General features: G+C 40.4%; 1 protein-coding gene across 1 annotated transcript in view; it reads right to left on the bottom strand.

The window, feature by feature from the left end:
- Positions 1-13,618, bottom strand: part of HHIP (hedgehog interacting protein) — a 116,450-nt gene that overhangs the window by 18,801 nt on the left and 84,031 nt on the right. Inside the window, exon 11 of the mRNA XM_005691213.2 lies at positions 11,371-11,452. Coding sequence (XP_005691270.2) covers positions 11,371-11,452 — 82 coding nt within the window. The remainder of the gene's footprint in view (positions 1-11,370; positions 11,453-13,618) is intronic.

Genomic DNA, 13,618 nt, shown 5'->3' with positions numbered 1-13,618 from the left:
TGATTCCCTTTAGGATTGACTGGTTTGATCTCCTTGCTGTCCAAGGGACTCTCAATGGTCTTCTCCAGCACCACAGTTCAAAGGCATCAATTCTTCAGCACTCAGCCTTTTTTATTGTCCAGCTCTCATATCCATACATCAGTTCAGTGCAGGCGCTCAGTGTCTCTGACTCTTTGCAACCCCATGGATTATAGCACACCAGGCTATCCTGTCCATCACCAACTCCCAGAGTTTACTCATACTCATGTCCATAGAGTTGGTAATGCCATCCAACCATCTCATTTTCTGTCATCCCCTTCTCCTCCTGCCTTCAATCTTTCCCAGTATCAGGGTCTTTTCCAATGAGTCAGTTCTTCACATCAGGTGGCCAAAGTATTGGAGTTTTAGCTTCAGCATCAGTCCTTCCAATGAATATTCAGGACTGATTTCCTCTAGGATAGACTAGTTGGATCTCCTTGCAGTCCAAGGGACTCTCAAGAGTCTTCTCCAATAACACAGTTCAAAAGCAGCAATTCTTCAGTTTTCTTTATAGTCCAACTCTCACATCCATACCTGACTATTGGAAAAAATCATAGCTTTGACTAGATGGGCCTTTGTTGGTGAAGTAATGTCTCTGCTTTTTAATATGCTGTCTAGGTTGTTCATAGCTTTTCTTCCAAGGAGCAAGCATCTTTTAATTTCATGGCTGTAGTGATTTTGGAGCCTCCCAAAATAAAGTCTCTCACTGTTTCCATTGTTTTCCCATCTATTTGCCATGAAGTGATGGGACCGGGTGCCATGATCTTAGTTTTCTGAATGTTGAGTTTTAAGCCAACTTTTTCACTCTCCTCTTTCACTTTCATCAAGAGGCTCTTTAGTTCTTCTTCACTCTCTGCCATAAATGTGGTGTCATCTGCATATCTGAGGTTATTGATATTTCTCCCAGCAATCTTGATTCCAGCTTGTGCTTTATCCAGCCTGGCATTTCACATGATGTACTCTGCACATAAGTTAAATAAGCAGAGTGACAATATACAGCCTTGACATACTGCTTTCCCAATTCTGAACCAGTCTGTTGTTCCATGTCCAGTTCTAACTGTGGCTTCTTGACCTGCATGCAGGTTTTGCAGGAGGCAGGTGAGGTGGTCTGGTATTCCCATCTCTTTAAGAATTTTCCACAGTTTGTTGTGATCTACACTGTCAAAGGCTTTAGCACAGTCACTGAAGCAGAAGTAGATGTTTTTCTGGAATTCTCTAGCTTTTTCTATGGTCCAACAGATGTTGGCAATTTGATCTCTAGTTCCTCTGCCTTTTCTAAATCCAGCTTGTACATCTGGAAGTTCTCAAGTTCACACACTGTTGAAGCCTAGCTTGAAGGATTTTGAGCACTGCTTTGCTAGCATGTGAAGAGTGCAGTTGTGCGGTAGTGTTAATGAGATTATTAGAAAGTTCACATATACCTGCTCAGTTTTGTTCAATAGTTAAAGATGCAACCCGAATAAAAGCAGATACTGAAGCCACTTACATCTTCCAGTAATTTCATATTCAACTTTATCCTCTGAGATAGGGCTGACCTTGTTACTCCCAATTTAGAAGATTAGAACATGGATGAAAATATGAAATGACTCTCACATGGCCTAATTCAAGATAATCTGGAATTCTTTTCTAGCATAGATTTTTACTCAACTGGTCCTCTTCAGGAACAAAGGGAGCTAGGCACTGTATTTCAGGCCCTTTATTAACCTCCCTATCCAAACACCACCACCAAGATATACAAGTATCTAAAAGGGCGTGTGAATTGCCTTCATTCAACTTTATCAGCTTAACTCTGCATTTATTTCCAGGGGAAAATTAGGAAATGAAAAGGTACATATTTCCTTGAAAGGAGAACCTAGGAGAAATGACTAATGAAACTAGACAAGGTTGTTTGCTTTTAGGGAGAAACAAAGTCCAATTTTATTAAATTGCCTTAGGTGTTTCTTGTACTATTTTTGTTATGTCCTTAATTCAGAAACTGGTCTACTATAATTATGAGAAATATAGGCATTTCACTGTAGCTCAGTGGGCTTGTTCCTGAAAAATCTTGTATTGTATAATAAAAATAAGGTTTATAGGAAAAATAGAGCTGAAGCAGACTCTTCAAGATCTATGCAACTCTGTACCTAAGGCACTAACGAAAGTAAAATGTGGTGTCATGGAGAGGGTATCCCAGGGATACCAGAGTCACCTGCAGGTGGAGGAGAGAGTCACTCAGGGAAGATCAGAAGCACACAAAATATCGTATATTAATGCATAAACGTGGAATCTAGAAAATGGTGTACATGATATTATTTGCAAAGCGTAAGTAGAGACACAGATGTAGAGAACAAATATATGGATACCAAAGGGGAAAGGAGAGGGGCGGCAGGAATTGGGAGGCTGGGATTGACACACACACACAGTTGACACTATGTATAAAATAGATAGGGGTTTCCCAGGTGGCTCAGTGGTAAAGAATCCACCTGTCAAGGCAGGAGAGCCAGGAGACATGGGTTCAATCCCTGGGTTGGGAAGATCCCCTGGAGGAGGAAATGGCAACCCACACTGTTCAGTATTCTTGCCTGAAAAATCCCATGGACAGAGGAGCCTGGTGGGCCACTGTCCATGGGGTCACGCAGAGTCAGATATGGCTGAGTGACAGCATGCAAGTATAAAACAGGTAACTAATGAGAACCTGGTGTGTACCACACGGAACTCTACTTACACTGAGGTGACCTGTGTGGGGAGGAAGTCCAAAGGGGAGGCATACATACATATGCGCGGCTGACTCACTGATGCACGGCAGAAGCTAACACAACATTATAAAGCAACTGCTTCCCTGGTGGCTCAGTGGCAAAGGATCTGTCTGCAGTACAGGAGACCCGGGTTTGATCCCTGGGTTGGGAAGATCTGGAGGAGAGCATGGCAACCCACTCCAGTACTCTTGCCTAGAGAATCCCATGGATAGAGGAGCTTGGCAGGCTGTACTCCTTAGGGTCACACCATCGGACATGACTGAAGCAGCAGCATACTCCAATAAAAATTAATTAAAACACATACACACACACACACACACACACACACACACAGTGAAAAACCACAGAAGTGAGGCTTTGATCTCAGGGGGAAGTGAAACCTGCGAAGAGCCATGCAATGGCCCTGGGGTTGAGTGGGGGAACTTAGTACCATGCTTCTTTCTTGTTTTAACTCAACTCGGGAGGCTCCTTCTGCCTGGACAAGTCAGGCTGAGGCCTTGTTCCTCTTGTCATTCTGGCTTTAGCGGCTTGGAAAGCTATATAATTTCCATGTTATGCAACCATCCTTTTATAAGTGAGTTAATTAGTCTGAAAGAAAATCACAGGATAGCAGAACAGACTGCTGTGAAGCCAAATTATGGTGAGTTCTACCCACCTTGGTACATATTGGCTTCTGGACCATTAATTTGGCAATTTATAATATACCATGTTTTGACATAATTTTGTTGTTCCAGAGTGGCAATATTTATCTCTGAGAACATTGCTAATGTTTTAGACAATGTGTGCAATCTCTTGATTTAAGATAAAAATAAGCTCCTTAGAGAAAAGGACCAAATCTTCATGTATATTCTCCCTTCCTAACGCATAATGGAGGCTACCCACTCCAGTATATTCTTCGGCTTCCCTGGTGGCTCAGCTGGTAAAGAATCTGCCTGCAATGCAGGAGACCTGGGTTTGACCCCTGGATTGGGAATATCCCCTGGAGAAGGGAAAAGCTTTCCACTCAAGTATTCTGGCCTGGAGAATTCCACGGACTGTATAGAACATGGGGTCACAAAGAGTTGGACATGACTGAGCAACTTTCACTTCACTTTCATAATACGTAATACAATATCTTGCACACAGGAGACAAGCCAAAGATACCTGTGGACTCATTAAATCTCATGATTTAATCTTGTATAACTAGACTTACTCTGATAGGATAGAAAATAAAAACTGAAAAATTAGGGTTCAATAAAAAGTCAATGCAATTGCATCCTAATATAAAGAAGGAACCAAATTCTGTTCAGAATTTTATATCCAAAATAAATTTTTTTAATTTAAAAACTTTGTGATAAAAATATTAGACACTAAATAAGAAACATTGGTGACCAATGTTTTAAATGGGAAGTAAGATTTGAATCAAGTTTCTATCCTTTAAAATAGCACAAAAATGTCAGCTTAAATTCTCTGAAGACTATCAGAATGCCAAATTTTCAAATTTTGATGTTACACCTTTTGATTCACTTGTCAACATTGATATAAATGAGGCATTTAAGCAAGAGTTTTTTAAATCAAGTAAAGTGAATTAGTTAAAAAAAAAATGATGCTAGGGTACAATATGTCTCTTTAGAAAGTGCATCTTCCTCTAGCAAGCATTTTTTACAAATTTATGTGGCTGTTCCACGCAAGATTAAATCTGTCTTTATCTCAAGAACTGTAATATCTGATAATATACTGTCTTACAATAAAAGTATGATATTCAGAAGGTCTGGTAATAACAGATTTCCACCATTGTCCCAGGCAGGGAAGAAACATGGATATTGAAAAGAAATACTTTTAATTATCCTTCAATAAAAAATAAATTATTAACAAAATAAACAAAAAAGAAAAAAAAGAAATGCTTTTTAAAGTTTTTGATTAAAAAAATGAGTCTCTTTTTGAAGAATATAATTTTAGCTATTTATATTCTCCATTTCCTGCCTTTCTAACAAATGCCACTTGTAAGTGACAACTCAATCAAGTTTTCATAGCTATCTGCACAATTACTCTAGGAACTGATATACCAACATTCAAAATTGATAGTTTAAGGAAGACTATATAATTAATTTAGGGGCTTCCCTGGTGGCTCAGATGGTAAAGCTTCTGCCTGCAATGTGGGAGACCTGGGTTCGATTCCTGGGTCGGGAAGATCCCCTGGAGAAGGAAATGGCAACCCACTCCAGCACTCTTGCCTGGAAAATCCCATAGACGGAGGAGCCTGATAGGCTACAGTCCATGGGGTCGCAAAGAGTCGGACACGCCTGAGCGACTTCACTTTCACTTTCATATAATTAATATAAAGCAGAAAATTCCCTTGAATACTGTGGTCACATGTGACATCTTCAGAAAATAGGATCTAAATATAAGAAGTCTTATAGTATAGGCTTTTAAAATAACAGGATCATTTCAATAAAAATTTTAAATAAATTATGATATAATATTTTGTATGTACCTTGGAATAGGTGATGGTGCTACATAGACTTGTATGGACTATTTGAGTGTCTTTAAGTATATCTTTGTACATATATACACACACAACAAGTCTTGGTAAAGAATGAATAAAATTCCAGTTATCCTTAGACCATTACCATATATTATGTATGCATCCTCATCCATTCATTAAAAGTTTATCTTATCCCATTCTTTTGTAATATATCTTTAAATTTTCAGATGCTTCTGGAAATTTAGGAAGGATTTGTTAGCTAAAACTATTGCATACCACAACATAAGCTATAGCATATTGAGAGTAAAATGTAAGCAGGCACCTAAGTGTATGCCATTTTTGGTGACTGGAAATGTAGAAAAACCATAGCAAAAATGTGGACCATGCTTCCCTTGTCTTTTTGACTTCAAATCCACCACACTGAATGGATTTTTATAAGGCATATACTTGTTCATGACCTCTAGTGTTAAGAAATTCTGTCATGTTTGAAAACGAGTCCCTCGTCGAGCCTGTGTCCCTGTTAATAGCTGAAAGGTCAATGCAGCTGCTAAACAGTTTGTATTACTGTCAGGGTGGCCCTGAAAACACCGCCTGCAGCAAGAGGACCTGGCAGCTGGGTCAACAGGCACTGCGGGGATTTATCAGCCTAGGGAGGCCACTTGCATAAAACTCCGACTGATGAGTTGGGACTAGACTGGCTTATTGGGCTAAACCCTCTCCATTATGCATGGCTTTCTTTAGGATGGCAGAGCTGCCTGCCAGCTCCCTGAGACATATGCGAAGGATAAACAGAACCAATTTCCTCTCATGAAGTGATTTTTTTTTGGTGGAAAAAAATAAAGCACTCGTCAGCATCCAGCATACGAAGTAGTAGGATGAAGATATTAAGAAAAAAGTAAACAAAGAACAGTGGGGGGGTGCATATTGGGGAGGATACAGAAGAGCAGGTTTTTAAAAATATTAATACCATCATATTTATTAGTTTTCAGACTTCCAAATAACCCATACCTAAACAGAAGAACATTGCAAACTGTTTCTAGCAGCAACAATCCTTAAACAGCAAGGGTTTAAGTGAATTAGGAGTGATTTCAAGATGAGATTAAAAGTCATAGTTTTTCTTTTAGCAGCTGGTATATGAACAGCAAAACCATAAATACATAGACACCCTGGTTTAGGCATGAGGGCAGTTTTTGATATTGGTCATACAGAAGTCTGGAGATAGGATGTTTCTGTAAAATAACCTCTGAAGCTGGGAATTTGCATTGTTAATTTATAGACCTCTTAAGGGAATGGGCTGTGTGATTTGAGTGGGTATAATAGATAAGCAAGGTGTTAAAATAGAAAAAGACTGGGTAAATGGTAATTAACTCAGTATGTTTAAGAATGATGTTGTTTTACAAATTCCTGGAGAAATAACCCTGGAAATATTTCCAGGTCAAAAAAGGGCCTTCAGTTTCAGTTCATCTGATACAAAAATTAAAGAATCTTTTTCAATAGTGTGAAAAGATTTGCATTCTAGAAAAATGAAGCTTGGTAAATTCATAACTCTGTTAGAATTCTTTCATTTCCGCTCCTCAGGAGCACTTGTGTGATTCTGAAAAGATTTAACGAAGAACAAGCCTCTAAGACATGACCTGAACAACTGAAAACTAGACTCAGAGTTCTTTCCCTGGTGACTCAGACAGTAAAGAACACGCCTATAATGCAGGAGACCTGGGTTCAATACCTGTGTGAGGAAAATCCCCTGGAGAAGGGAATGGCAACCCACTCCAGGATGCTTGCCTGGAGAATCCCATGGACAGAGGATCCTGGTGGGCTAAGGTCCATGGGGTTACAGAGTTCTTTAAAACTCTGTGGACGTCTTGACCCCAATTTTGGCACTAAAACAACCTCAAAAGTTGTGAGATCAATCACCTGAAATAATCCATGAGTGCATGGAATGAGCATCAATGATACTAAAGAACAGCATAGGCTTTAAATCCATTATATTATCTTCACAGCGCTCTGCGAGGCAGAAGCAGAATGCTCACCTGCACTTGACAGACAGGCAGAGGAGCAGTGTGGTGGCATCCACATTCCAAGATTCAGAGACAAGACCATCTGACTACTGGGCTTGCCAGGATCACCTTCTTGTCTTAACCAGCCTTGGGGGGCACTACTAAATGAAACTAACTTGATGGCCCAGTTCCCGTGCTCAGCACTGACATGCTGGCTGAAGGAGTCCCAGACCACGGCACGCAGAACCCAATACTTGAGGCTTCAGGGGACCTAGTGAGGTGGGCCAGTAAACTGGGAGATTGGCATTGATTCAATCCTAACTTCATTCCGCCATGAGACTTAATTTTTCTACCTCTGAAGGTATCCCCAAGCTAAGATGGAGGCAATATTTGTCTCTTTTCTGCTTTTCCCTTAAAATCTCCTATGTCCTAGTTAAGCTGTAGAGAAAGCTGGTTGTATTCTCATGGAAGTTTCTTTGATTACAATGGCATTTGTGTTTTTTATAATAGGCTACCAAACCATGCTTTCTGAGAAGGATGCCCACTGTAAAGGATTTTACGTTTATGTCAATAGTTAAGTAACATATAGGCTGGGGGCTTCCCAGCTTTGCTCAGTGGGTAAAGAATTTGTCTGCAATTCAGGAGATGTGGAAGATGTGGGTTTGATTCCTGGGTCGAGAAGATCCCCTGGAGGAGAAAATGGCAACCCACTCCGGTATTCTTGCCTGGAGAATTCCATGGACAGAGAAGCCTAGTGGCCTACAGTCCATGGGGTCACAGAGAGTTGGACACCGCTGAGCGGCCAAGAACTCAAACAATAGATAGCCTGAGACCAGACTGTCCTTACAGATGGAGGTGGTAATGCTGGGACCTCATCCGATCTTGTCAAAATGACCCAAGAATATGGCATATCATTTATAAATTCCCGCATCTTCTTTTTAAGAACTTATTTCTAACTGGAAGAAAGTTGCTTTACAATGTTGTGTTGGCTTCTGCAGTACAACAAACGTGAATAGCTGTATGCATTCACATATCCCCTCCCTGGTGAGCCTCCTTCCCCTCCCACCCTTCTAGATCATGGCAGAGCAGTGAGCTGAGCTCCCTGTGCTGCACAGCAGCTTCCCACGAGCTCTCTGTTTTACACACGGTACTACTCTCTCAGCTCATCCCACCTTCTCCTCTCCGTCCACTGCTGTGTCTACTAGCTTCATTTTGGGGTGTGTGTGTGTGTGTGTGTGTGTGTGTGTGCAGGAAAAAAGAGAGAAAACACAAATCTTACGGTGTGTAAGAATGGAACGTCTATGACACAATGCAGAATATAAGATTTCTATGATTTATAGTTCTCCTCTTTTAGAGCCATGAGACAACTGATACTTGAAATTTATTCTGAAAAACATTATTTGAACAAGTCTGGGGTTCCTCCACAAGAATACAGTTAATCTAAGATTTTGATTGGAATGAGATATTTGTTGTAACAAGAAATATCTGTGGATTATTATTATTAATTATTATTTTTTGGTTGATGAGGCTCTTTCTTCAAATTCTCCCTTAAGTGTTTTAGAAAAGCAGTTCTGCCCTGAAGCAGACATCCTATTAACACTGTGAGGGTAGTAATTTGCTCGTGTTTCCAAAATAGCCCCATTCACATATACTAAAGTGTCTGCTTATACAGACCTTCCACTCGTGTCGGGAGAGCTACTATAATAATAAACGTTGGCATCCAAATCGAAACAGCATGCGGCTCCCAACAAATGTTTATGAAAACATTTGTTTTCTTACAGCCAGTTTAATTTTGAAATGTATGCCTAGGCCTGTGTACAAGGACGGTGTCTCTGGGACTCTGTTAATCGCCCCCCGACCTCCTCAAAACCAAACACACCTCTTAACCCTGGCCCCACACGTGACAGGACTCACCAGAAACAGGCACCACAGTGAAAAGTCAGGCCTTTGAGGTATGTCACTCTGAGACCACCCTACGAGAGGAGGCCCCGAGATCGCAGAGCCAAGGCCCCTCACGGCAACCCTGGTAATTAGACACTAATAATGGACTGAAGGTGTAACATTCACCTCAACTCACCACCAACAGACTAAACAATCCATAGGAAGAGAGAAACCTTTAGCATGAGTAATACAGCAGAAAGCTTGCAAAAGCCTATCAACTTTGACAAACATAATGGAATAACAATGGCTATTTCAAAACGAATGGCATTAGATCCGAGTGAAACCCCAGACTGCATTCTGAATCGTTAGAAGGCTGCTAGTTTATGAATTAACACTGGTTTGATGTTTGTTCTTAATATCGCCAACTTCAATAATCACCAAGGCATCTGATTCCTGATTTTTTTTTCATTCGTTAGTTTGCTTCTCATGAAGGACACTCAAGGAGGAAAAGAACCCTTACAGCGTGTAGATGGGTACTTCTCTTATTGTGAAAGAAAATGCATACTGTTAAATAGAGGAGGAAAGCTATCATCATCGCTGTGTGACAGATGGGTATATACGATGTCCTCCATCACAGACCATTTAGCATTGATTATCCCTTTTTGTTCTGCAACACCAACGTCAACCTATATTTTTCTTACGAAAGATAATGAATGCTTTCTGGGGTGGAAAAAGGACAAGAATCTCCATTTGTTAGTCAGTGATTTTTTCAGAAAAACATACACAATTTATAACCTACAAATATTTGTAAAGGGGAATTAAATGAATGCTTTTAGTAAACTTTTTGGATTATTGGAATGTTTTTCTTCTAAAAGAGACTTGAAATTTGGGGATTTCAATTTGCACATGGGCTCGTGAGGTTAACTTAGCATAGAAAGAATTAGAAATCACACACATAGTGGCGTTTTAAGCATCCTTGAGAATAATACAGACAAATCTCACAGATAATGTTGGGCAAAAGAAAGCAGAAACGAGTACATCTTATACGATTCCACTTATATACAGTTCAAAAATGTGCTAGGTCAGTTAGTCGTACCCAACTCTGTGAGACACCATGGATTGTAACCTACCAGGTTCCTCTGTCCATAGGATTTCCTAGGCAAGATTACTGGAGTGGGTTGCCATTTCCTCCTCCAGGGGATCATGCCCACCTATGTGAGATCAAACCTGAGTCACATGCATTGGCAGGTGGATTCCTTACCATTGTGCCACCTGGGAAGTTCAAAAATGGGAGAAGCTAATCTATGCTGTTAGAGGTCACAGGATGATTCCTCTAGGCAGGGGAGGTAACTGGAAACAGAAATGAGGGGTCTTCAGGCCACCTGTATCCTTCCATCCCTTCTTCTGGGTGCTTGTTACAGTGTGTGTCACTTATGAAAAACTGTCATACTGTATGCTTATGATTTGGGGCCTTTTCTGAATACATGCTTCAGTAAAAAGTTTGAAAAAAAAAAAGGACTAAAAATTCATAGCACTGTGAAGCTAGAGTCTGACCACAACTGGTTCCACAGTGGTCATATACGTGGGTATACTGAAGTCCTGCAATAATTGTTTCTAAACTTACACCTAAAATCTATTTGACAGTATGTAATTTTAGTGGCTTCTGAGAGTTTTGACTTTATCCATGAAATTAACAACTGACTTGTGATGACCCAAGATAATTTGAAAGTTGAGTGTGTGCTGAAGTTGGGTTAGGTGGGTAGAGCGTTGCAGGGGAGGGATAATTATATTTTCTAAAGGATGAAACATTCACATCTTCCTTTTGCTGAAGTCAGTAACAAAATACTTCTGTAGTTTTCATTTGTTTGGTCAAAGAAGCTGTGAGCTTCCAGATAGCTGTCAAATGAGGCTTTGATATTGAATTACCAAAAAAAAACTTTCCTTGTGTGTTAGCATGCTCAGTTGCTCAGTTGTGTCCAACTCTTTGCGACCCCAAGGACTGTAGCCAGCCGACCCTGTAGTCAGTGGCTCTCTGCTGACTACAAGGATGTTATCGCTATGTACATGATCTAAATAATGCTTTTGAAGGTCAGGGTATTGAAGTCTAAGTTTTAGAGCCTGGAGCTGAGGGGCTCTCAGGAGAGCACTCAGCAGATGGACAGGGCAGAAATGTTCATCTTTGAGTGCTAATAGCAATTCCATCACTAATTTGAATGTACTGGAATAACTTAGAAAATATTACTTGACTTAACAGAATGTTAAAAAAATAACTCACCTTTTGGGATCGATAATTTTGTAGAGTTTTCCATTGTGAGTCTGGGTCATACTTTTACTACTTGATAGAATGTAAACTTCACCTATGGAGAGAGAAATACAGTAAGTTAGTTCACAGTATCGTAAGGCTTTACCTCCTATTGACTGTGTGTGTATGCTCAGTTGCTAAAATCGTGTCTGACTCTTTGCGACCCTATGGACTGTAGCCCACTAGACTCCTCTGACAATGGGATTATCTCGGCAAGAATACTAGAGCAGGTTGCGATTTCCTCCTCCAGGGGATCTTCCTGACCCAGGGATCAAACTCAAGTTTCCTATGTCTTCTGCTTTGGCAGGTGGACTTTTTTTTAAATCACTGATTCTTTACCACCTGGGAAGCCCCATGTGTATGTCTATATGTATATTGGGCTTCCCAGGTGGTGCCAGTGGTAAAGAATCCACCTGCCAATGCAGGAGACACTGGAGATGCGGGTTCAATCCCTGGGTTGGAAAGATCCCCTGGAGGAGGGCACGGCAACCCACTCCAGCATTTTTGCCTGGAGAATCCCACAGACAGAGGAGCCTGGAAGGCTACAGTCCATGGGGTGGCAAAAGAGTCGGACGTGACTAAAGTGACTAAGCACACACAGTACATACATATATAGTCATACATCCTCAGAAGATCACTGGCCTGAAGATCATGAAAGCTTCCCAAGTCTACCCTCAGTGACTCTGGTCACTTCTTCCCACATCTCCCCATGGCTCTGGCTTGAGCAGAGTGTAATCTCTCACCTTGATGATGGCCACAGCATCCTAGCTGATCTCCCTGCTTACTCTTATTCTTCTAGGTTTACTCTCAGTATACCAGCTACAGAGATTCCTTACAAGGCAGGCGAGAGTGTATAAATTGGATTCCCCTCTTCTGTATCAACACCCTCCAATGACTTCTGATTTCCCTCCAATGGCTTCTACTCTCTCTCCAAGCCCAGGCTAAGTCCTGACAGAGGTCTATGACAACGTGCCCCTTATTGCTCTGATGCCATCTGCAATGTTCCTAGCCTCACTGGCCTCCTGACTTTGGAAATGGGAGGCAAGTTCCTGGCCCAGCATCCTGTTTCAGGCCCCCGCTGTCCTAGGCTGCTCCTGTCTTAGCATCTGTCCCAGGTCCTGTCTGTCTGTAGACCACCACTACGTACATTTCCCCCCTTTGATCTGTGCTTATGTCATCTTTCTTGACTGTACTGTTTATTTATTTTAATAGATCTTTTTGACTTGGACCATTTTTTAAGTCTTTATTAAATTCGTTACAATATTGCTTCTGTTTTATGTTTTGGCTTTTTTGGCTTTGAGGCATGTGGGACCTTGGCTCCCTGACCGGGGAGGGGACCCTCTGCACTGGAAGGAGAAGTCTTAACCACTGGACCACTCGGGAAGTCCCCTTATTGTGTTATTTAAAAGTACGCTTGTCCCAGCTCCTAGTACACTTTGTGCCAACTCTTTCCTCTTAGAAGAGAACCACTCTCATTTATGACCATTCCTTCCATATAATCCAATACATAGACCTGATCATATGAATAGGGAATTAGAAGTTGTTTTTATGATTATATTTTTATGAGGCTTTAAAATTTGTGTTTGGTTCTCAGTCATGAAATAGTCTTTGATTTAGTCTATATTTCTCTGTTTTACTCTGTTATTATGTATTAAGCACACCCTACTGCTTTCTCACTTCTGGAAAGGATATTATGGGACTTATAATAAAAACATGACACAACAGAAAAAATGGCATTAAAAAACTAAGGAATGTAAGTAAAAAAAAATTCATATTTGTTTCATCAACTACTTTATGCAGTTTACCACATTTAATCCTTAAACCCATTCTGATTTTATGGTTAAAAACATACACACACACACACATCCAGAAAAAACTCATTAAAAAAATCTAACTCAATTTATTATATGGCTCTTAATTAAGAACCAAAGAGTTTACATTAAACAGTGAAAGTACATTTACTCTAAATTATGAAATATACACGATATTTTTGGTTTTGGACAGTAAGAACTGTGTATGCTTCATTTCTGGTTCTCCTCCCAACATTGTATCAAGTATAGACAGATATTTGGACATTTTAACCATGGTGGGGTGATGGTAGGATAAATGATGGTGAGTTATTGGTAGTAAGGTCTGGGGCAACCAAAATGATTCATCAAAATGATTCTAAATACTTATCTCTAACTCTGTCACAAACAATTTGATCCTAATTCACACGTTA

The sequence above is a fragment of the Capra hircus genome, chromosome 17, assembly GCF_001704415.2.
Source record: "Capra hircus breed San Clemente chromosome 17, ASM170441v1, whole genome shotgun sequence".
In the NCBI taxonomy this organism is placed as follows: Eukaryota; Metazoa; Chordata; class Mammalia; order Artiodactyla; family Bovidae; genus Capra; species Capra hircus.
This window is presented reverse-complemented; position numbering and strand designations above follow the sequence as displayed.